The sequence below is a fragment of the Photinus pyralis genome, unplaced genomic scaffold (assembly GCF_008802855.1).
Source record: "Photinus pyralis isolate 1611_PpyrPB1 unplaced genomic scaffold, Ppyr1.3 Ppyr1.4_LG2, whole genome shotgun sequence".
Classification (NCBI taxonomy): domain Eukaryota; kingdom Metazoa; phylum Arthropoda; class Insecta; order Coleoptera; family Lampyridae; genus Photinus; species Photinus pyralis.
The window spans coordinates 13,179,567-13,205,839 of NW_022170403.1; the positions used below are offsets into that span (position 1 = coordinate 13,179,567).

A 26,273-nucleotide genomic window follows, 5' to 3' on the forward strand; every position below is an offset into this window, starting at 1 on the left:
CGGATGAACAGTTTAGGGACGTACGTCTAACCCCCAAAGTTTAGTCGCAATCGGACAAACGGTTTTGCAGCTGGCAGTGGCATCATAAGAGACGGCCGAATACAATTTTATTTACTGACCTATATAAAAACCTTGAAATATGACCAATCATTACCCAAAGTTTCGTATCAATCGGATGAACGATTTAGGCAAGCATAAGGGACATACAAACATTCACTTTTATTTATACAGTGAGTTTTTTTTTTAATGCGAACATAGGAGTTTGCATGCAATGTAATTTCCCTATGTTCGATTTTAAAAAAAAAACACATCAATATATGAGATGTGCACGGTTCACATTCCCAAAACGGGCAATTTGTGTGACTATGAACAGCAACTCATAGTCTTTATGATGAAGAGCACTCGGTAAGATGTTTTTAAAGAAGCCATGTGAGGCCATAGCAACTTTAGGATAAATTTTTCTTAAACTTACGATAACTTGACTTCACATGGCACGCGCTGACATCACAATTCATTGTGAACCAACCTTCAATTATTTGTAGGTCATGTGCACCTGGTATTCTACTAATTTGATTTATTCAATACATAAATGAAGAAAATAAGAAAATAAATAACGCAAACAATTACAATAAATGTTCGAAGTGCCCTCCTTGACATTCTAAGCAATAACCTAACCGATTTCGTAATTAAATTGAACGGCGGTATTTTTAAAAATGTGACAGCTGTAAATTGTATCTACTACTCATTTGAACTACTCAATAGATTGATGTGTTTTTTTAAAAATCGAACATAGGGAAATTATATTGCATACAAACTCGTATGTTCGCATTTAAAAAAAATTCACTGATGTATATATATAAACGCGAGCACTACAAATTGTAAGTAAAAAAAACACTGCGTTGCGATGAAAACAAAACGATATTTCTTTGGACAATAATTTTTTCATTCATTTATTGGGAGTGTATGTTTGTCAGTGCCGGTTTAGGAACATTTTCTCCCCTAGGCACAGCCCTTTAAGCGCCCACCCGACACTTAAAAAAATCCTTTATTAAAAAATTAGTTATAATAGAAAATAAATTGAATAGTATTATTTGCGTTTTTAGATAACAAAAAATAATAATTTTCTAAAACTGAATCGAAAAAGGTATTTTTAAATAATAAAAAAGTCATAGTTCTCTAAAACATTTTTTTTCTAGCCTTTTGTGAAGCAAATTTATCCAAAATTTCCTCAACAATGCGGTCTAATTATATCATTATTCATGTGTAGAAATGCCAATTCTTTAAGTCTCACTCTGCGATTACGTAGGTATATCAATTTGATACAAAAATTGCAGCTTCTCAGTTTTCATATCCTGTTATATAGTAGGTAAATGTACACATTTCAAAATGAATGTGTAATTACTGTTAATCTTTGTCGTAAAAAACGAGGTAAAAAATGATCAACACTAAGGAATTAAATTTAAAAAGTCGTAAGCACATCGTTATGGGAATTTCCATTCAGTGTGCGTATACTGCTCATGGCGTACGATACCTGGTGGTGGCACTGGCGGCTGGCGCCCCTAAATGGTCGGCGCCCCTAAATGGTCGGCGCCCCTAGGCACGTGCCTACCGTGCCTAACCGGTAAACCGGCACTGTGTTTGTTAGGATAATTTTTCAAATATGTTAATGTTTTATTTAGGGGAGTGAAAGATCATTAAGCTATTTAAGTATAAATTGTAGCTTACATCACAGACAACAAATACTATGTCTGTGCTTAAATTATAGCTTTCGACCAAATCATACAAAATGCACACAAATGTATTGTTGCACTTGCCTGAATTGGCTGAGGGGGCCCTCAACTCTTGTACATTATTATTTACGCAGTAGGAGTTTTTCAATGCGCATTGGTTTTTAGAGGTTTTCAAATTTTGAAAACTATATGCTCACATGGAGAGTCGAAAGATGTTTTAACAACAGGAAGTGGATCTTTATCAGCTAAGTACACAAAATTTACCAAGAACCAAAAATTACACAAAACGGTAAGTCTCAGGAAAGTCAGTTTTTTTATTGCTAAAATAATCGTTTACATTGATATTATCTGCCTTGTGAAGCAGCTTGAGAGTTGAGACGATCATTATTACTAACTGTAAGTATGTATTATTAACTGAATACCTACACTAGTATCTATTTGAAAACTACAAAGCTGGAAATATTTCATATTATTATATTTAAGAAGGTACCATACGAGTTCGTATGACGTTCTTGTAAAACTCCACGGATGATTTGGCGACCCTTTTTCTTTTAGGATCAGTAAAATTTACTTGGTAAAGTCCAAACTTTAGCCTAAAATCAGTTTAAGTAATATAATGGGTGGTTTAAAATAGAAAAATAGGATAAAATATTACGTGAAGCCTTGTGCCCACTCCATGTTGTCCATCAAACTCCAAACGCAATAGGAGTAAACGTTGCACCCATCGATACGAACTGCTTTTACTAGTGCGTCTAAGTATCCCTGAAATTAAAATCAAACGATTTAGCCCAACAATGAATTGATTTATATGGTGAAGATAGTCTCCTGTAGTATCTTTTCCCTTGCGACATTATAACTATTATCCTTCTGTTAATTCAAGTAATCATGCAAAAAGTCGCATAAATTTAATGAAGGTATACAAAAAAAGCGTACGCTCTCGGATTTGAACATGGGTTGTCGCGATTTAAGCCAACGGTTGTAAAGGGGCTTTCAATTTGAGTAATAGTTTTTCAAATAGAGATTTCTCGGTTACTAATCCATATTTTTTTAATTTCTAGGTGTTACTATATTTAGTATAGTGTGCAGTTTCATGATGCAGCGTCTGACCTTTGTTGTTTTATTCAAAATTAAAATCCTATCATTCTTAATGAAAGACTCTTTACTAGTGGAGCGAAATTGGGCCTAAAAGTCGTCTAGAAATGGGAAAATAGTTATATATTATGCAAGGGAAAAAAGTATTAGATTTTAGCTCGAGAGAAAAAAAACGAGAGTTAAAATCTAACATTTTTTCCGTGTATAATACTCGTTCACTATTTTTTTCTGTGACGGGGAAAACGATATATTGAAGTCGTATCGATTTATAGAAATTTGAAGTTTTAAACTGCAGACAGGCTGTTGTACTTCTCGCCACAATACGAACTGCATTGCTAAGGAAACCTTCAGTTTTGTCATTTGATTTAAACATTTCGAATTTAATGATTGTTTAGTTATATTGAATGATATAAAGTTAAACATGTCTAATTCCGAATTTTCTCTGACTTCACCTGAGTTACTAGGAGCAGGGAAAGTGGCCTCACAAAAATTGAATATCTATCTTTACTTATGTATATACCTATATGCGAGTATATCCGGGAAAAAAACGTACTCACTTTTTTTCCCGGGAAAAAAAGTAATTTCATAAAAAGTGACATTTTGTTACCTACCAACAGAAATAAAATGTCAAATGTTTTTCCCGTCACAGAAAAAAATTTTGGAAGGTATAACAAGATCCTAGTAGAGTATGTAGATATTGTAATTCTGCATCCGACATTTTTTACGACATTTTCCGGTGGTCATGACATTTTTTATAGTAAAAAAAACCACTCAATAGTGCCTAAGTAAAAATTTATGTTTTTAGAGATTTACCCCGGAATATCTCGGCTCCCGCACGAGATATTGCTCTATACCTGTTTCAGTTCTATAATGCCAAATAATAAGCGCTCCTAACTATGCCTATTACTACTACAAATTGATAATATTTCTGAGTGGTGTAAACTAAATCACCTTTTCTTAAACATCGCAAAATGTAACATTATATCTTTCACTAAGAAAGTCAATTCCATTACTTTTAGTTATAACTTAGATAATCAGAGTCTGAGAAGGGTTGACTGCATTAAACGCCTTGGTGTTTACTTTGCCTCTAAATTGTCATTTAATTTGCACATAAGTAAACTTAAAAATGATGCTCTGCGATTACTTGGGTTTGTTATTAGGAATTCCAAAGCTTTTACTGATATAATGGTGATTAGGTCATTATAATTTGCGACAATTCGATCTAAGCTTGAGTATGCGTCATTAATATGGAGCCCACTGTATAATTGTGTATAAATTGTCTTTGGAATCTGTCCAAAGAAAATTTTGTAAATAACTAATACTTTAGAATGCATCGCACCTATCCCGATTTACACTGCGATCATGACGAACTATTGTTAGCAACGAATATGGACTCTCTAGAAAATCGTAGAATAAAAACGAGTATGTCTTTTCTCCATAATCTTATCCACAATAAAATCGATTGTCCTGATTCGTTACAATACCTGAACTTTTATGTTCCCCGTTTTGGTTAGCGTGGCAATGATACATTTTACTTACCTTACTGTAATTCTAATATTTTGAAGAATTCGCCATTTTATAGAATGTGTAAGTATTGTAACCTGTTTTCTAAAAACTATATCTTGTATTTGCCAAAGGTTCAATTTTTAGATTTTCATTGTTAATAATTAATATTATAAGAAATGTTAAATATTTTTTGTCTTTGTTATATAGTGTATTTTTAAATTTATTGTTATTCTACTCATATATTTAAATTTCTCTTTTTGTTACTGTACTTGCTTGCGTATTTGTTATATGGATTTTGTCCGTTTTTGGATACTTATCTGTTGGGCAAAATGTACGTCCGGGGAGCGTCCGGGCGGGTTTTCAATAGTAGTCCGGGTTTTGAAGTCGAGTGGGTGAATTAAAAATCTTTCTGTCAAAATTTAAACCAACAAGGTAAACTTTCAAGCGCAAATCGGCTTTGGTAACAATCTATTAAAACACCGAGTGCTCATTTATAGGTACTCGGAGTTATTGAAAATTGCGTACTACTTTTTTTGCATTCCTGCTCATAATGACAACGCTGAAAAAATATTTTCACTAGTGGCACAACAGTGAACAAAATAAAGGAATTTATTGAATATTGAAACAGTCTCGTCAGTGATAAAAATAAAGTACAATTTCAAAGATTATAATTGTGAGGATTTTTATAAAATTTTTATAAAAAAGACCAAATTTTTGTTTCATTTAAAAATTATTGTTATTAGCTTCTCATAACTTGTATTTTATTTTGTTAAAAAGGTATATTATTGCTTCATTTAAAGAATTTAAAAATGTAGATAAGACGTTGCTGATTCCTAACAGTTAAAGAAGATTTAATTTCGTGATAGAGTACGCCTTGTTTTATTTAGAAAAATTAATTATTTGTTTTATTTCTTTAGAAAATATTTTTTATCCAATTCAGGTGAGGGTCTACTTCAATGAAAAGTTAACATCTGCGAATAGGGCTATATTAAAGGAAACCAAATCACAAGCTAGAATGCGCAACTTTAAATTCGTATGGGTACGTGACGGCCGCATCCTCGTAAGAAAAGCAGATAACGAGCGTGTTTATAGAATCAAATCAATGAGTGATATCGCTAAATATTAAACGTGATAAAATGTGCGTGTTTATCTTGAAATACTTAGTGAACGATTTAGAATCTTAATCTTAATTTTACCTGTAAAATAATTGTTACTTACTTAAAATGGAACTTGATCATTTCAAATCTGATTTATTATTGATTTATACGTTTATATTTTTTGTTTTTTTTTGTTTTTATTGTTTCAATGTTTTTCATTATGTTATTACAAGTAGGTATAATTGAATATGTTACTGTAGAATTGCAATTTCTCACATTTGCTTGATTTTTAAGTTACAGACGTTTAAAGTATAATTTAATTGTAACGAGTAATTGAAATTTGTACTTGTTTTAAACTCGAAACACCTCTCTGGCATCGGAATAACTATGATATATATAAAATTTGAAAATGTATTCGTATATTGTTTTAAATGGGAACCGACAGATAAGTCTTTTGACTTCGTCGGACCTTACTATTGTGTATCTGAAATAAATTCAAATTCAAAAATTCAATTCAAAATTATTATTATTATTATCGGTGTTTCTTGTGAGAACTCAGGTCTAGCCTGGTTAACTAATCGCACGGATTAAAATCAAGTAACGATTAGTGTCTGTGTCTGGTGAAGTTATGTAGGGTCATTAAAAAAAAAAAAAAAAATCACACACGTACATTGGACATCTAGGGATAATGTAATTCGTACTTACCAACATACCTATTGATGGGCACAATAGCCAACGCTATCAGGAAAGAGGAAAACAAAACAAAAAAAATCATTATAATAATTCCTGTAATTTTATTAAATGGAGTTTATTGTGTAAGTGTTTCTTTGGCTTTGCGTTTGGGTTGAATACGAGTGGGTTGTGATAACGTGGTGTGCTTCTGTGAAGGAGTTTTGTGTTTTTTAATTGTATTTATGGTGTTTCTTTGTTCCTGAGGTCGTATTTGTGAGGTTGCTTGGGTTTTTGGTGGATATATTGCAGTATTTTGTGAGCCTGTGATGCTGTTAAGGTTTTTGAGCTTCGGTTGTATACGAGTGGGTTGTTTCTGAGAAGTAGAAGTATTGTGTTTTTTAACTGTGCTAGGGCGTGTAACTTTATTGGATGGACCTGTCTTTGTAGTACATGTTGCGTTACTTGTGTTTATGGTGTTTCTTTGTTCTTGAGGTTGTATTTGTGAGGTTGCTTGGGTTATTGATGGAGATATTACAGTATTTTGTGAGCTAGTAGTGCTGTATAGGTTTTTGCGTTTGGGTTGAATACGAGTGGGTTGTGATAACGTGGTGTGCTTCGGTGAAGAAGGAGTTATGTGTTTTTTAATTGTGCTAGGGCGTGTAACTTTATTGGGTGGACCTGTCTTTGTAGTGCATGTTGCGTTACTTGTATTTATGATGTTTCTTTGTTCTTGAGGTTGTATTTGTGAAGTTGCTTGGGTTTTAGGTGGAGATATTTTAGTATGTTGTGAGCCTGTAGTTCTGTTAAGGTTTTTGCGTTGCGGTTGAATACGAGTGGGTTGTGAAAATGTGGTGTGTTTCTGTGAAGAAGGAGTTATGTGTTTTTTAACTGTGCTAGGGCGTGTAATTTTATTGGGTGGACCTGTCTTTGTAGTGCATGTTGCGTTAGTTGTATTTATGGTGTTTCTTTGTTCTTGAGGTTGTATTTGAGAGGTTGCTTGGGTTTTTGCTGGAGATATTTTAGTATGTTGATTATTATTATTATTATTATTATTATTATATCGAAAACATGATATAGCTACATTATCATAATTGTCATCAAAGTCGATGAATCGATTATTGAGAAGCGTAAACTTGACTCTGCGAAAAACTTTTTTTTCTACAACTGTTAAAAAATCCTGTCATTTTCTGACGAATTTTGAAACACGAAGTACTTAGGTACTAGATTTTTAAACGGTTAATTAACAAGTAAGGTTGCTCTTGACAACTTGCGCGAAACCGTCAACAATGAAAACAAGTACAAATTGTGCACAACCCTTGCGCAGGCAAAGCGCATTTTTTTAAACACCCCTACGAAAATTTTTTCTTCCATAAATAAGAAAGTTGGCACTGCACATCCTACATAAAACCAAATTTGGAAAATGGCGCTACTTTGCTTTTATTCCAAGTGGCTATGTCCAAATTTCATTTAAATCCCTCCATAAATAAGAAAGTTGGCACTGCGCATGCGCAAAACGAAATTTTGAAACTGGCGTTAGATTTGGTTTTATTCCAAATGGCTATATATCAAATTTTATTTAAATGCCCAACGGTTATATTTCTTCCAAACGTCCCAATCGCCCTTTGTAGGTACTTTCCTTTGACAATTCACGCTTAAGATATAAGGAATTATAACCGAACCCGACAAGGGTTCGAGGATAGGACTATGGTTAGTATAAATTAATTCCTTTTGTTTAGACCTTTCATTAGAGTACCATGAAGGATAAAACTAGTTCCACTCCCCCCCTTCCCCCTCCACCCCGTACTTTAATAAGAGGACAGAAAGAAAGGCAGTAGTTTGTAGAAAACTATTCCTTTCGTTGAGACCTTTAATTACAATTCTATGAAAGATAAAATTAATTTTTAACCCCCCTCAGCCCCGTGGCCTACTGATCGAAAAAGTTCAACACGGTAGAAGTGGGTCCGGACGGACGGACGGACAAAACGCAAACAATAGCACATTTTTTTTAATTCTTAAAAAATGCGCAAGTATTTCGCACACATGACAAAGTTGAACTTGAACAGCAAATTTAATTAACAATCGGTTCAGTTGTAGAAAAAATATTGTATTGTATATTAACGCTAGCGCGAAGTTATTTCGCGCATTTGACTGATATTTTGTCAATGCCCGAAATTGATCTTCGCGCTCTTGTTATATAAATAACTATTATTATTTGAGGAATCTCTATCGTACGAATTGTAGTTGATAGTCACCAAAAGTTTTTAGTGAAATAATTTTAGTGATAGGTCTTACCGTTTTCGATTAAATCATACTAGAAATGATATTTCTATATGCAGCTCGTGCGCGTCCGCGGTCCGCCTAGCAGCGCTATCGGCGCCGGCCGGACACCCGGCTTGTCACCTGTAGCGGAGCCAAATCATGCCAAAAACTATAATGCCAAATGGTAAGCACAGCTGATCTGCATATTATATTGAAAACATAATGTAACTACATTATCAGAAAAAAATAGAAAGTCGATAAATTGTGTAACATAAACTTCACTTTGCAGCAAATTTTTGTGATTTGTTTAATTTAAAGCAGTTTTGAAGTCGATAATGCCTTATTTCTGGTCTATGTTTAATTATCCAATTAGGTCATATTTTAAAAAAAAACAGCCTATTTTAATATCATTTCTTCAAGAAAATCAAACTTTTAACTGGTGAAGTATATATACGTATATGTACCTATCTGTGTTGAAATGGTAACAAAATATATATAGGTAATAAAAACTTGTTTGTTGTATTTTGATTTGATTTATAAAAGCGTCGTAATACCTTAAGATAATTAATTCTGTCCACATCGTTAAGTTGTCCCAAGTCACCGAATCCATTCTCTGTAACAAACACGGGAGGATTACCATATTCCTTTTTTATCCAATTTAATAACTTGCGAAACCCCCAAGGAACATCGTAGATAAATGATGCTGCAGTTGGTCTCCACGTTGGATCTACTTCTAACTTTACATGCACATCGTTATCAAACGACACAGTTACATTGTTGGGTAATGGAGAATAACTCGCTAGGAGTGTGCTGTAGTGATTAATACCAAAAAAATCAGCAGTTCCTTGTATCATTTTTATTTCGTCTCTATGAAAATTTGGCAAACGAGATTTAAAAAAATTTTGGGATTTACTGATGTTTGCAATACGATCCTTCATTTCTTGAGGGTAATCTCCGGTTTTAGAAAAGATTGGATTAGCCCACCAACCGAGCTAAAGTATGATCTGTTACGACTTCTCGCAAAACTGGGTCAGAATATTTACCGTCATTTTTAAGACCAGTTCTGCCGCCTCTAGGTCTTCAAGTTTGTTTGTTTTGGGTTCGATCCAAGCAGTGTTAGTTGTTATTCCAACGTGTCCTGGAACAAAGTGTGCATTTTTCCGTTACTATTAAAATTAGCAGTATTATTCTCACCCTTTTGCTTAGACCGATAATAGTAGCCGTACAAGTGATAAACCTTAGCATGAGCGATCAATAGAGTTTTACCGCAAAGATAATCAGATATACCAGAAGAACTTATGCGAGGCGCCTTATCGCCTCCACCATATCCGCTCTGGCATACCTCAAATGGTTCATTAAATGTAATCCATGTCTTGACACGGTCACCAAACAAGTTAAACACTGTATTAGCATAGTCAACAAAATAATTAGCGGTTACTATATTAGGCCACCCGCCTTCATTTTGAATAGGTTGAGGAAGGTCCCAGTGATAAAGTGTGACTACCGGCTGAATGTTGTTCCCCAATAATTCATTTATAATGCTATTGTAATAACGAACACCATCTGGATTAATGTAATTTGAAAAACCAGTAGGCAGTAATCGTGACCACGACAGCGAAAACCGATAAAAATCTACAGACAAATTTTTTATCATGCCTATGTCAGTTTTCCATTGGTTGTATGAATCACATGCGACGTCGCCATTTGATCTATCTGCTATCCAGTTTGGGTGTTCATGTGTCATGCGATCCCAAATGTTTTCTCCTTTATCTACAACATCAAAATGTGTGCGTTATTTTCGTTACTAATTGTTTATCTACCGCTAGCATTCCAGCCACCTTCTATTTGATAGGATGCAGTCGACACTCCAAATGTGAAATTGTCCGGAAAGTGTAAGGAATCAGCGTAACTCAGTGAAACTGATGCAATGAGAATAAACCACATGTCTGTTGATCTGAAAATATCTGACATGAAATAGATTCTCTAAAATTAATCAATGGTAGCATCCTTATTATATATTATAATATTATATAATATAAATAATATAAAGCGCATTTTTGGTAGTACAGATCAAAGATTATTTTATTTCCAAGGTTACCTGGTAACTATGTGGGCGGAAGCGGGAGGGACAGACGGACGTCATCCAGAATACACAAATTGACGTTCACCGTTGTTTGTAGTCGCCCGGTTTATTTTTGTTTAAAATTTGCTGAATTTTGAAGTGCGTAAGGACATATATTAGCTGTAGATACCTGTTTGGTGCAATATAAAGACATTTAGTTTGTGAATTGTGGGAGTTTTCATAGCCGCGATTGAACGGTTCATCAATTATATGCACATTTCTAAGTTGTAATTAACTATTAAGTATTTTTTTAGACGAGAGGAAAGTGCCCTAATATCGCACCCTTTTTTTCTGGGACTTATATCACGGAAGAGAAATATTTTAGAGATGCAATGTGGGGCTCAAAATATATTGTGATGAGCAATAAAACAACATCTGGTATCAAAAATATATTTTTTCCAACTTGAAACTTTTCGTAACAAAAAATACACAAAATGTCACTTTTTGTTGCCACTGAATATGGTATCCTTTTTTTTTTAATCTCCCAGTTTTATTTACAATCTGTCCTAGAACATTAAGTAAATGTAATAGCAACAATAATGCTTTAACACAATAATGCATTAATAACATGTAGGCAGTCTTCCATTAAATCGTGCCTCTAATAATTAACATCTTATTTATCGACTTATTCTATTCAGTTTCACATTTCAGTTAATTTCGGTTCACTATGTCTGATGGCTTGTACCTCTTTATTCTGCGCGTATCATTGGATTCGTTAACTAGCCTACGCACTAATCGATTTGGATGCACTGCAAGTTTTTCACTGTACTTCGCACTACATTTACGCGCTTCTAATTCCTTCACTGTAGAAATCTTTAAGTCTCTTCTAATTATTGCGTTGGTCACAAACCACGGGGCGTTGACCATAGAGAGCAGGGCTTTTGCTTGGAATCTCTCCAAGATTTCGATATTGGAGGCTGATGCGGAGCCCCAGAGTTGAATACCAATACTCCAAATTGGCTTTAGAGTCGCCTTATACAGAAGAACTTTGTTTTCCAAGCTTAGTGGTGACCGTCGTCCTATGAGCCAATACATCGTCTTGAGTTTCAGGTTCAGCTGTTTCCATTTCGCTTCAATATGTTTTCTCCAGGTCATCCCTCGATCCAGGTGGACTCCTAGATATTTCGCTTTGGTGTCTTGGGGTATTTGTTGGTTATTTAGGGTTATTGGTGGGCAACTGTCTCGTTTCATTGTAAACGTCACATGTGTCGTTGACTTTTATTCTCCATGTTCGTAGCCAGCTCTGGATTTTATTTATGTGACTCTGAAAAATAGCTGATGCTCTTCCCGGGTCTTTATGCGATGCCATCACAGTCGTATCGTCCGCAAATGTTGCTATGGTTGTAGTTGAGGATACCGGTAGATCTGCTGTGTAAAGAAGGTACAAGACTGGTCCAAGAACGCTTCCCTGTGGGACGCCAGACTGTATGGGTGATAGTTTTGTGCATTCATCCTGTTGCTTTACGTAGAACTGTCTGTCACTTAAATAAGATTTCAATAATCTATATATGTTGTGTGATAACTGGCGTTTGATTTTGTACAGCAAGCCCTGGGTGCCACACTTTGTCGAACGCCTGGGATATGTCTAGAAACACCGCTGAACAGTATCGCTTTTCTTCTAGGTCCAGGTTTATTTGACGCACTACTCTGTGTACCTGCTCTATCGTTCCATGCCGTTCCCTAAAGCCACACTGATGTTCTGGTATTAGTTGTTTTTGGTGCAACATTGGAGTTATTCTTTTTAGTATCAATTTCTCGAATACCTTGGACAGGACGGGCAGCAAACTAATTGGTCGATAGGAGCTCACGTTTTCGGGGATTTTACCCGGTTTTGGTATTAGTATAATTTCTGCTACTTTCCATGATATCGGGAAGTATTCTAGTCGTAGTGCTGCATTAAATAGCGCAGTGATTGTTTTAACAATGTTTTCTGGTAGTTCTTTAAGGATTTTACCAGTTATAAGATCCCAGCCTGGCGCCTTTCTCTGATTGAGATTTTTGTTGATTATATATTAGACCTCCTATACTTTGAACTTTTTTATTGGCAGTTCCATTTGCAGGGGCGAGTCAATATAATTGTGTATGGCATCTTCTTCCTCCTTTGGTGCCTCGCTAGGAAAAGGTGTAAATGTGTTCTCTAAGTGCTCTGCAAAAGCTTGCGCTTTTTCCTTGTTCGTTCGAGCCCATTCGTTGTTTTCTAGTTTTAGCGGTGGATTACGTTGTTGTGGTTTTTTAATATTTTTTGTCGCTTTCCATAGCGAATAATCGGTGTCAAGCGTTGGTGAGAGGCTCTGTAAGTATCTGTTGATAGCTGTGTTTCTTTCCTCCTCGAGGATCTCCTTCACTTCCTTCACAGCCTTGTTGAGTTTGGTTTTATCATGTGGTGATCTTATTTGTTGCCATTGCTTCCTCAGTTTACGTTTTTCCATTATTTTTTGTTTGACGTTAGCAGAGCAGTGGTTTGGGGAGTCCGTTTCTTTTTCTGATGGTGTCGCTGCCCAAGCTGCCTCCTGGTTGAAGTGGTTTAAATTATCAATTGCTACTTCTAACTCAGTTGTTGTTTTGAGTAGCGGATCGTAGTGGATATTACTTAGTAAGTTTTTAAAAACAGTTTTTTTGGTGTGGAGTTTTGGGTGGTCTTGTTTTTTGTATAGCGTTTGTACTTAAGGTCACGAGTACAGGTGGTGGTCAGATGACAGATCAAAGCATGAATGGATGGTCAAGTGAGAACTAGCTATGGATTTGAACACAAAAGTCTATAAGATCGGGGGTTCTTCGTCTGTCCAAAGGCTAGTAAGTCGGCTCGCCAGTCGGAAGCGGTATTAAATTGTTAGCTAGCATTACTAGGTAGAGTTGCTTGCCTTTTGGTGTTGGCACGTTCGATCAGGAGCCCCACCACGGATGCTTGGCATTGTAGTCGCCCCGGCGATAAATCTATTACCTAAGGTTTTAAAGAACTGGGTGTACTGCTCTTCTTTTATGTTGTGTTTAGGTGTAAATAGCTGACATAGTTATAGCATTGAATTTATAACTATCAGAAGCGCGGATCCCATATAACAGTTTGTGACCATGTGCCAACTGGCCGCCGCTAGGAGCAGTTCGATCGTTTGAAAGTCCGTGGGCGATCGAAAGTGGAGCGTTACATTGACATTAGATGGCAGCATTACAAACCATTTATTTTGACCATTCGAATATTTTCCTTTTTAATCGTTAGATGTCAGGAACTCGGGATGTTTTTTGTGTTATCATTGGAATGGTTTTATAAATAGGATTGGAATGTTCTAAAAATAGATCCCTTAAGAAGCATTGCGTAAATTTGTAATGTAAATAATAATACATTTACACGAACGGAAGCTTGCAGTCCTTGTCCTTGAAGGAATGCAATTTCATACATTCTATTCACAGGCAGTAAAATAGGCAGGTTCCACATTTTTACTGAAAGCGGGAGATTTTGTTATTAAAAAACGACCAAAAAAAATTTTAAGGCAAAATATTGTCCGTTGCAAGCAGGCAGCTACATCATTTCCACATTCACATTTGATAACTAAATTTCGCGAATCAGCTTTTTTTATAACCATGCAGCATTGTGCACAAATAAATTGGTCCCAGTTTACGTGAATTCGTATACCTACTAGAGCTGAGCGATACATGAAATTGTTATCGATTTATCGATAAGTCTGTTCAGTCTGATAATTATCGATTAATCATTAATTGATAACTGTCGATAATTATCGATAACTTTAATCTCTTATCGTTAACTTTCGATAATAATCGACAATTATCGATAAATCGTAAGGCTAATTTTTGATAATGATCGATAACGTTTGATAATTATCGATAACTTTTTATATTTATCGATAAGTTTTGAAAATAATTAATAATGATTGTTAGCTGCTGATAATAATCGATTATTATTGCCACGAAAATTGTCTATCTCTGATATTTATCGATTAATAAATAAGTAGCGGAAATTATCAAGAGAAAACTATCGATACTTTTTCATAAATCTCATCGATATATATTCTCAATCGATATATTACATCATCCATGCGTACACTCGCTAACATTTTTGTTTTTTTTTGGTATTGATATTGCGAGAGATAATTTAAATAAAACAGGATCTTTTGATGCTCAAGTTGTCTGAAATCAAAGGTGATCAAGTGGACGATAATTCTCAAAAATGAGTACAGCAGTAGGTTGTGAATTGTGATCATATGGCAACTCAACAATGCTCTTACATCGCTTTTGTTGGAAGTAAACTGGTATACCTAAACATTGAAAAGTTTATGTCGTTAAAAATTCTCTCGATAATTATCTATCTTAATAGTTTATAGTTGTCAGATTAATCGATAGATTATCGGTAATTATAGGTTTATCGACCAATCCTTTAACATTTTCGATAAATTACACCGGTCTACAGCATTTTTGCGCATGGGACATATATACCTTATTTTTATTGCTTCTATAGCCACAAATAAGAATTTGAACAAAAAATGGTTATGTATTTGTTTTTGTGTGAAAAAAATGCAAAAAACCAAAAAATAAAAATACCTATAGAATCCTACTTACATAGGCATGATTTATTAAATGGTAACGTTTCTACATTTATAATTTGTTTATCTTAGAGTCTAAATGTTTAAAAATGGAACAGTTTTGCTGTTTTTGTCATGTTCAACTAAATCTGATCTTCCATCATGCTTCCAACTTCCTGGCCTTGGGAAGGTGCCTAAGTTCCATTGTCTCGAGAAAGTGTTGTCCTTATTCCGAATAAGCTCCCATATTATCCTTAAATTGATCTAAATGAGAATGTAACCTGTGCATCTTTATTCTTTAGAGACATTCTATACCCCATGATACAAAACCATATCCTGTCAGCTCGTCATAATTTTCAGCTCTATGGTTTCCCAGGAAACACTGAACGGGAAACCATGGACTATTGCCTTAAAACTGTTCCAGGATTTTTTTTTCCTCTTTGCTAAGTAACTGCGGAAAAATATCACCCTCCATTTTTCTTTTTTTTTTAGGGAAAACAAAGATTCCAGCTTTAATTTTCGCCCCTGAAAGCTTTCAATCAAATCGCTGTAACTTTTGTAAAAGCAAATATTTTCGAAGTCTTAATCGCACTTTTTATTTATTTTTGCTTATTATAGTCAGAATATATATGTGTAAATCCCATGCGCAAAAAAATTCTTTTTTTGTTGACCGGTCGACCATTTTTTTAAAATTTATCGATTGACTATCTATTAATCGATAATTATCGATAAGTTATCGATTAACCATTGAGAACAAATTTCAAACGTCAGAATTTAAAAGAAAAGAGGTTAACGACCTTTTTATTTTGTATCAAAATTGCCAGGTGTGACGTGTGATCCTAGATCAAGGGTCGGCAACCTGCGGCTCTTTTGATACCTATAAAGTTGCGGCTCTCCGTATTTATCTAAAGAAATTAGTTCATTTGTTCGAAATTCGCCTTTTTAATTAATCTTAATTTGTATCAAAAGTATACTTGCAGCAAATAATTTTCTAATTTTTGACACTTGTTTACTTTCTGGTATTCTTTTGTTTTTTTTATTATAGCCAGCCTACTCCGATGTATAAACACGTAATTAATTAATGAGTAGGTACTTTTGTGAAAAATATTGAATAACCTAAACACTGCGGAGTTTAAGCACAGGGCACCCCTTATAAACATTTAAGAGAAGACAAAAGCGAATAGCGAAATAAAATAGTGGTAGTTCCATTTAAAAAAGAATAGTTATAGCACTTTGAACAAACGGCATTGAAACAACCAAATATTCAGGATGTTCTATTTAAAAAGATCAGTTATTAATTGACATCGTAAAAATGGAACACCCTGTACATTCAAAAATAATTTCTGTAGATCCGCAACCACCACTATTTTTACCAGGTATCTATCAGCTATGTAGGAAAAACCGACGGACTGTTGCAGGACCCTGTATATAGCCAAAAACTATAATATTGAATCAAAAATTATTTGTGGCTCTTTAAGAATTGGGAAATTTTGTAAATTGTAATTTTTAGCTCTTCCGTTTCAATAGGTTGCCGACCCCTGTCCTAGGTAGTTTAACCGGTGGCAAAGGTTTAACCGACACACACAAAAATTAAGAATAGATAGGTAGGTACATTTAATTTCTGTTACAGTGATCAAGGATGCCTGCGTATTTTTTGCTTTCCTGTTCAAATGTAATTCAATCTTCCTTAAGGAATGTTAAGTAGGTCACGATTCATGAAAGGAAGAATGTTTATCTTACGTCATTCAACATCCTGTGTGCCACATAAATGCCTTATAAGTACGTTTCTTGGGTATCTAGAATTCTGTATACAACAATTACAAATCGAGATAGTGGGTTCATTACAGATTCCTGTATAATAATTAACAAAGGTAAAAAACTGACATTATTATTCATCTTTCTCGATGGTAGAGACATCTACGTCTTGTAATTTAAACTATTGAAAACAGTCACATATCCTGCCATTTAACCTGCGCTTCTGATAGTTATAAATTCAATGGTTATAGGCCCAGCCCAATCTTCTATGGTGATGGCGGTGGCTTGGAGGTAATCTCGCGCAAATTTTTCGTTTTATAGTGTTTTATGGAAGTTTTTATAAATATTGCAGTTTCCCCGTGGGCCGATCCATCTGGGTGTTGGGTCTTATATATAGAGTATCTAGCCATGCGTAGGTAGCTTTTTAGCGCATTTTTGCAAAAAAATTTTTTTGTAAAAAGTAGCTTTTAATCTCACTTGGCTGGCTGGCTGGCTGGCTGGTCTGGCTGGCTGGCTGGCTGGCAGTAAATGCGCGCCCGTAGAAAAACGCTTGTAAAAAGACAAGGAGTGTACATGTAACTATCGGGGCCGTGTAATTAAGAACGTTAGGGATGGGGCTACCAGATTTGGAGTCGACGACATCTGGACGCCATCCCCGAGCGTATTATACTAACCTGGAGATTTTTCAGTTTTTATCTATCTTCTTCTACAGTTTTTCTCCGATTGTTTTCAAATTGGTGTCGTCGGGAAGATCTTGTCAACGCGCACAACTCCTGCGTGGCGGAATTTTGTTTTTTTTCCTAGGGGCGAAATAAACCACCTTTTGCGCGGCGCGCTTCGAGGGGTAGTCGACTTTGGGCGCCCAAAAGTTTCTTACAGCGCGAATCGCGGTCTCTCTTTCTCGTGTCACTAATAGAAGGTCGAGCTATGTGAAGTACCCAAAAGTTGAATACGATTTTATGCCGGGATTTTAGCGAAATCTACCAAAATGTGAATTACGAATGAACGGGACGTCGGAACTGTGTATCGACAAAGGGAATGTGGTAACCCCCGACGAGATCTTACTGATGGTGGAGTCGAAACTTCAAATCCGAATTGTTACGGGTGATCAGAAGTGGGTGTCGACAAAGGGAATATGGTAACCCCCAAAGGATTTTACTGATGGTGGAGTCAAAACTTCAAACGCGAATTGCGAGTGCACGGTAAGTGAGAAAATGGTACCGACAAAGTGAACGTGGTAGCTTTCGGCAAGATCTTATTGATGGTGGAGTCAATATTGGCTAATAAAACACTGATCTGCCACACAAAAATGCGCTGAAGTCCCTTCGATCTCACACGAGGACTTTGATCATTTTTTTTGTAAAGTGCGTTTCGGAGATAAGCATAATGTCGATGTTTTGTTGTAGTATAAAGTACTTTAGTTCTTGGCTTCTTTGTGCCAAGCCGTTGGCGTTTCATATTGCTATTTTTAGAGAGAAGCCGTTGTTGGGTTTGGCTAACAGAGCTGTGATAATATTGAGCATTGTGTCGATCCTTTCTGATAGTTTGCCTACTAGTTCTTCAAGTTTCGTAATGCGTTCGTTATAGTGAGCGGGTTGAACCATGGGTTGTTGTGCTGCTAGAGGTTGATTAGGGGATAGGTTTTGTGTATTTGCATTGGTCATTTGCATATAGGGCTGAGCATTAAAGTGTGCGATAGTGACTTGCGCTTTCAGTGTCGGATTTGTTAGATGGTTTTGTTGTCCCTTTATAATTTTTTCTCTAAGAGCAGGATATAGCTTCTGTTGTAGTTGCTTTCTTATAATACATCCTTTATAGCTTACGGGGTGGTTACCTTTGCAGTTGCAGCAGACAACATCTTTTCGTTTTTCAGTCCATGTGCAGTTCCCCGTTAGGTGATCGCCTGCACATTTAACACATTTAGGTTGCCTATAGCAGTAGTTTTTTGTGTGACCAAAGGTTTGACATTTTGTACACTGGGGAATATCTCTCTTTTTATATGGTTGTTCGAATCGAACACTTGTGTATTGTAAGTACTGGATATTGTAGACGTCTTTGTTGTTTTCATTTTGTTCTAATTCAATGAAGAATGATGTGGGTATTTTGGTTGTTGTATTTCTTTCGTGCTGTGTTCTTAGTATGTTATTTATTCTTACAATTTTGTGGTTCTTTCCTTGGATTTCTTCTTTAATTTCGTTTATATCTGTAGTTGAGGTTTTTAAGTGGTTTATGCAACCAATATTCTGACAAAGTCGTTTGCTTTTTTGCAGGTTTGCTTACTTCTGGACTTGATCGCAGTCTTTTTTTGTATTCAACTTTATGCCACTCTGGTTCTGTTTGAGCTGGTAATTGTGGGTATTCTTGTAGATAGTGTGATACTTTAGCAGGTTGAAGCATTTGGGGGGTCATATTGAAGTTTGAGTGTTGGGTGACAGCTGTTGCATATCCTGTTTGTTGTACAGGTACCGATTGTTGCGCAAGGTTATTTTTATATCCAATTTGTTGTAGTGGGTATTATGGGGGCAAATTAGCTAGTTGCTGCTGTGGTAACTGTTGTGTATTAATATCATAATACCACAGATTTAAATATACTAAATCTGTGATAATACTGACCTGAAGCGTTTATGAAAGCTGGTTGATACATTTTTTAATCGCTAGACCCGAAGGCCTGCGACCGGCTTTAACTCTTTGATTTCCAAGTGTATAGTGTCTTTATCACTTGCGATAATAGCCATACAGCAACCTGACGGTCGCGTTATCGTTTTCGTTTGCACTTTAACTCACAAAGCACGCAGCACCGTTCCGTACGTCTTTATGCTTAGAAAGTCAAACGCATATGCAATATGGTATCCTAATACCGCATATGCGATATTAGGGCACATTTGGGTGTGCGAAATTAGGACACCTTACCCAAATAAACAGAAATCGCATATGAACGTTTTTTTCTTATCAGATTGGGCACATTCTTTGTGTCCCCATTTGTAGCATTGGCAACATCTTATCCATTTTTCAAAAATTTATTATTTTTTGAAAGGGTTCGTAATATCGCACAGTGCGATATTAGGACACATGACATGAGGTTTGAATGGTAAAAACACCTTTACAAATAGTTGCAGTATAATTTAATGCGATAAAAATTGAAGAGTGGAGCTCCTAAAGGGAGGGTACAACCACATTGTAATATTTCACTTACCAGTTTTGAGTGAAAGTATACGAATTCATGGACGCGGGAAAACCTCTATTATGTGGAACAAAGAGGATACTCTTTGATGCGGAATACAGCGTTGGCAACACTACCGTCATCTATAATTTTGCGGGAGAAGTATACGTTATGTGGCATCTGAGTAGGGATTGCCTACGAAACTAAAACTACAGAAAAATTTCCTTCACCTTACCAGTTTAGGAATTAACCAACGGTGCGATATTGGGAACCTGTGCGATATTAGGACATTTTCCTCTACATGTAAAAGCCACTCTAAAACTCCTGATCCTGCCATCACCACACTTGTGTTGGTCATGGGTCGTCTAACTTAACCAAGAGTTGAAAAAACTGCAATTGTGGTTTTCGTCAATTACGAATTATCGCACTTATCTCCACTAAGCAGCAAAAAATTAACAGCTCGCTTATGTCACAAACTATTCCATGCAAAAAATTTGACCATTGTCGGTAACAATAGAAATGTGTGTATAATGGAGCACACCAATTTTTTTATTAACAGCTATTTCAAGAATAATTTCACATGATAAATAACGATCCACATTACTGCACTCAATCATTCTATGCACATATAGTAGGTACCTACCTTCCTGTTCGAGTACCTGAAGATAGACATGCATAGGAATTATGATATGAAGAAAATATTATTTCTGTTGTGTATAATCGGTAAGATGCGTTTTAGGGAAGCCCAATCAGAACAAGAATTTCCATTTCCCGCCGATTTCAAGTTTGGGGTTACGACATCGGCCTTCCAAATTGAAGGAGGTTGGAATATCAGTGGTAAGTTAGGGTAACGTATTTGGGAAATGACAATCATCAATCGTTTCAGGCAAAGGACAGCACATTTGGGATACGGTAACACACCAAAATCTTACATTCATAAAAGACAAACAAAATGGTGAAAAGGCATGTGATTCCTATCATCTGTGGAAAAAAGACGTAGAATTACTAAATAACTTAGGCGTGCATTTTTATCGTTTTTCATTATCGTGGTCAAGATTATTGCCGACTGGTTTTTCAAATCACATTAATCTTGAAGCCGTTCAGTACTATAACAGCATAATAAACGAATTGCTAAGTTTTGGAATCGAACCTATGGTTACGCTTTATCATGGAGATTTACCTCAACCTTTACAAGACATGGGAGGTTGGCCTAATCCGTCACTAGTTCCTCATTATGAGAACTACGCTAATGTGGCGTTTAGATTGTTTGGTGATCGAGTAAAAACATGGATAACATTTAACGACCCTTATGAGGTATGTGTCTCGGGATATGGAACTGGTAATTACGCTCCTGGTATAGTATCTCCGGGGATTTCCGACTATTTGTGTGGAAAAACGATTTTATTAGCCCATGCCAAAGCTTACAAGTTATACAAGCAACACTACTATAAAAAACAAAAGGGTGAGTTTAATATCATAACCCCTTTATATCTACACATAACTTCCGATAAAAGTTATTAACCACAATGACATCAGCAATTTATATCAGTTTTCGGTCTATAAGGTTATGTAGAAACAAACATACCTATTATATTCGTTTGCGGGTTTGCACAAAAAAAAACATGTACGTGAATAATTTCTAAACAAATTGTAAACAAGTTTTTTATTCGCTATTACATGTTAATACATGAGCAGAAAGAGTGATCAAGTTTATTTAATGCGAAGTAAAATTGTTAGGTGAGATCACCCTTTAGGTATTTTCGCAGATATATATTTAATTGTGCATTATTTATGGGAAATTGTTATTCATTTTCGTAGTAATCAAGAACTATTAATTTTTTGGGGCAATTTCTGGTATGCTGATCCTGTGTAGACGCGAAGTTGCGCATTCACGAAACCGCTAAGATCATGTAGGAAGTGCAAATCGGCGTCCCTCAACTCAACTTCTCCTTGATTCATAATAATCTATAATACGTTTTATCCTTCATGGTACTCTGATGAAAGGTCTCAACGAAAGGAATTAATTTCTACCAACCATAGCCCTCCTCCTCGATCTCTTATCGTCATCGGGTATAATCCCTTATACCTCAGGATTGTCGGAAGAGGGTACTCACAAAGGGCGATTGAGATGTCTGCAAGAAATATATCCATTGGTGATGTTAAAACAAAAGCTATATTTCGGTTAAAAAATGCGCTTTATCTGCACAAGAATTGTGCACAATTTATACCTACTTGTTTTAAATAGATATTTTGTATATTTTCCTCGATAATAGATCGTTTCCCGACTTATCAGCGACCCTGACGTATATTATTATGATTGTATTAATTAGGAGACGCGCCTCTCAAGACTAAACTATGATTTAAAAATTATGTGCTGTTTCGATGATTTATCTTTTGGTAGTTAGTTTGATAGCGCTTTGCCTAGCTAATGAGATCGATCCAGCACAAATCGGCACAAAGGGAGCACTAACCATCGGGTGCAAAGGTTTTGACTAGCGCATTTTTGCAAATTTATTTGTAAAAGGTAGCTTTTAATCTCATTTTGGCCGACTGGCTGGCTGGCAGTAAATGCGGGCTCTTAGAATAATGCTTGTAGATAGAGGAGGCGTGTACTTACATGTACCTACTGGGGCCGTGTAATTAACAACTTTAGGGACGGGGCTACGCCATCCCCTAGGGTGTAATACCAAAGAGTATGGTTACTCTTTGGTAATACTAACCTGTAGATTTTTCAGTTTTTTTCTTCTACAGCTTTGTTCTGATTGTTTTCAAGTTGGTGTCATTTTGTTTTTTTTTTCCTAAGGACGCGTCTTCGAGGGGTACGACTTTGGGCGCCTAAAAGTTTCTTAAGAGCTCTAATCGCGGTCTCTCTTTCTCGTGTCGCCCAGCAATGAACAGTGCCCAAAAAGTAAGGGCTATTTGGTGACGGGTTGTAACGAATTCCAACAAAATGCGAATTGCGGGTGAACGGGATGTAGGAGGTGGATACTGACAAAGGGAATATGGTAACCCCCGACGAGATCTTACTGATGGTAAAGATGGAGTCAAAACTTCAAACCCGAATTGCAGATAAACGGGACGTCAGACAAGATCTTATTAGTACTGCCATTGAATTTATAAATTCAATGGTACTGCCACGGGTGGTCTTGTCTAATCCCTAAAGTACCTGCTCTCTTGATGCCATCTGCGAAAGTGAGGGTAGCCCATGATACTACAAGTTGTTGTAGTATCATGGGGTAGCCGCTGTAGAACTTATAATTTTAATATTAGGGAATCGCCATGCTACCTACATAATTATTTTTCTTTTCACAATTTAACTACGATTGGGTTGATTTTATTGAGTATACCAAATTAAAGCTAATTTTAGCAATCAACTTTAACGCATAAGTACTTGGCGTAATCTGCGAAGAATAAGCATTTTTCGCATTTTAACGGACTTAAACCACAGATTTAAACACTCAAACTAAGTAGATGATTTGCAGATTAACTAGATAATCTTGACTTTAGCGGTTTTCTGTACATAAACGGTAACATATGCACTTACAAAGCCAAGGCAACTGCGCCCTGTGAGCCAGCCCAGCCCCTACACGATAGCCCCTACAAGCCCGTACACAACTACCATTTAGTACTAATTATGTACTTTATAAATATGTAGTTCATATTTCTGTACCTATTGTTGTTAGAAAAATATCGTGTAGGGGCCAGCGGAGCCGTCTTTCCAGCCCCTACATAGGAAAGAGACCGCCCATACTTAAAGTATTGGATGTACCTTTACCTACCAAGAGGGTAGGTTCCATAAATGCATTTTGTAAGTTGCTACCCCTTACCATTTCCTGGAGGGGCTGGAAGTGCCGATTTTCCAGCCCCTACATAGAAAAGAGACTGCCCATACTTAAAGTATTGGTTGTACCTTTACCTACCAAGAGGGTAGGTTCCATAAATGCATTTTGTAAGTTGCTACCCCTTACCATTTCCTGGAGGGGCTGGAAGTGCCGATTTTCCAGCCCCTACATAGAAAAGAGACTGCCCATACTTAAAGTATTGGTTGTACCTTTACCTACCAAGAGGGTAGATTCCATAAATGCATTTTGTAAGTTGCTACCCCTTACCATTTCCTGGAGGGGCTGGAAGTGCCGATTTTCCAGCCCCTACATAGAAAAGAGACTGCCCATACTTAAAGTATTGGTTGTACCTTTTCCTACCAAGAGGGTAGGTTCCATAAATGTATTTACTAGCAAAAATTAACTTCAAGTATAATTATTTTTCAACGTAACCACCATGAAGATTGAGGGGATTTGTCATGCCCATGGATAAGCTTTTCTATACTCTCTGCATAGAATGTTGTCGCCAGTGAGTTAAGGTGGCCAATAATGTCGTTTAGAAGATCTTTGCATTAGTCTCGAACCTCTGCTCTCCCAGCCACTTCTTCAGTTCAAAGAAGAGGTGGGAATCACTTGGCACTAAATTGGGGCTGTACGGCGAATGTTCAAAAAGTTTCCATATCAAAATGGATGAACTTTCTGGGTTACGTGAGCACTGTGAGGACGCACATTGCCATGGATCAAAAATACTCCAGAAGTAAGCATTCCTCTACTTTTGTTTTGGATGGCTCCTAGACTCATTTGTCGTTGAATTTCAACTGAACTATTCCCTTTTGCATGAACAAATCGATTCATACTACGCAATTCATATTTGGCGGGAGAGGCAATTGTACCGGCCATGTTTTATGCCAATAACTCGGCTCACATTGGCGTAATGGAGTTGGCTATGGGGGAGGTTAGAGTAGGATACATGTGCAGCCACCCTCCATCCATAACTATTTCCTACCACGTGTTCGTTTGTTTACGTGCACGATAGGAAGTTGAAAAAAAAACAGCCCTCGTAGTTTCAAATTTATATTACACTCCTTAAGGCCGATTTTACAAAACATCTATTCCCAGAATAACTTTATTGTAGGAATAATTGTCATGGGAACCTAATTCCAATTGGTTGAGACAACGGTAACCGTGGAGACTATTCCTAGATTAGCATTAGGTATAATACTGCGAATAACTGTAATTGTAAAACCGGCCCTTAATCATAAGCTGCTCCAACGTCACTTCGGCCTCCGTAGGCACTTAAATAGGTGGCGGTGGCGAAACTGATATAATTAAGAAGTCCATTGCGCATGCACTACAAATACAAACTGTAATGCTACCTCCACACTCTCGCCGAGGGTACGCGAGACTATGCGAGAGCGAGAGTGTAAGTAGCGCGCTCGTCTCGTCTCGCCCTTCCTTGGCTTTACTCGCATGCTCTCCATTTCTTGTCGGATTTTCTAATCAAAGAAAACGAGGCGCGAGGCGAGCGCATTGGTGTTATTCCGTATTAAAACGTATTGAGCCAGAGAAAACGACGAGAGCTATCGGCGAGAGTGTGGAGGTTCTCGCTGTACCTCGTCTCGCGAAATGTCTCGCCGAGACATTCGTCGAGAGCTCTCGGCGAGAGTGTGGAGGTAGCATAACGGTTTTAAGTTATTACAGCAATTATTATTCTAGTTTTCCGCTTTATTTCGAAAATCAATTTAAGGTAACCAGGGTTTCATAATAGATATAGGACGTTTTTGACAAGTCTTCTAATTAAAGAAAGTCACTAGAAGAACAATCTACAATTTTCCAATTAATCCCTAATTAAATATACATAAAACCAACAGAACAAAGAACTATTTAAATACGTAAGTGGATAGCTTTTTGAAAATTAGACTAGAAACATGCTTAATGATTATTTCAGAACTGTCCATGGGGATTCATTAATCATATTTACCTATCTTAGTATATTGAAGTTAATTAATTTAATTAAACCCAATGTAATATTTGTAAGTTCAAGTTAAAGTAAAAACCAAATTGTAAATTAAACCAATGGCAGGGTTTTAGTTTATTGGATAACATCTTGTCACCGTATCAGGATAGTTCTTACTTAAAAAGCTTGTAGAGTAACACTGAAAAGAAAATCCCAATTTAAATTACCGTTAATAATCCACAGAAGTCCATACGTATATTTGGTTCTTCTAAGCGAAGGATAAAATAGTTCTCCAGGGAATTGTGAGAGGTAGCAGCAAATAAAATATGTTCATGGGTCCTACAATAAATGTTTCGAGTATGAGCCGTCGCTTTCCTATGTGCAGGGCTGGAAAATCGGCACTTCCAGCCCCTCCAGGAAATGGTAAGGGGTAGCAACTTACAAAATGCATTTATGGAACCTACCCTCTTGGTAGGTAAAGGTACAACCAATACTTTAAGTATGGGCAGTCTCTTTTCTATGTAGGGGCTGGAAAATCGGCACTTCCAGCCCCTCCAGGAAATGGTAAGG

General features: G+C 36.4%; 2 protein-coding genes across 2 annotated transcripts; one reads left to right on the plus strand and one right to left on the minus strand.

Annotated features, from left to right (window-relative positions):
* Positions 1 to 1,714: 1,714 nt before the first annotated feature.
* On the minus strand, positions 1,715 to 10,306 carry LOC116164616 (myrosinase 1-like). Its single transcript, XM_031478807.1, has 6 exons — positions 10,177 to 10,306; positions 9,551 to 10,126; positions 9,400 to 9,494; positions 8,911 to 9,348; positions 2,386 to 2,492; positions 1,715 to 2,323 (listed from the first exon to the last, which is right to left on the minus strand). The coding sequence occupies exons 1-6, from the start codon at positions 10,298 to 10,300 to the stop codon at positions 2,209 to 2,211; spliced, it is 1,455 nt and encodes a 484-aa protein (XP_031334667.1). The 5' UTR covers positions 10,301 to 10,306; the 3' UTR covers positions 1,715 to 2,208.
* Positions 10,307 to 20,539: 10,233 nt separating this feature from the next.
* Positions 20,540 to 25,428, plus strand: LOC116163829 (myrosinase 1-like). The gene is made up of 4 exons (XM_031477960.1): positions 20,540 to 20,762; positions 20,812 to 21,387; positions 25,051 to 25,169; positions 25,312 to 25,428. The coding sequence occupies exons 1-4, from the start codon at positions 20,597 to 20,599 to the stop codon at positions 25,426 to 25,428; spliced, it is 978 nt and encodes a 325-aa protein (XP_031333820.1). The 5' UTR covers positions 20,540 to 20,596.
* Positions 25,429 to 26,273: the final 845 nt, after the last annotated feature.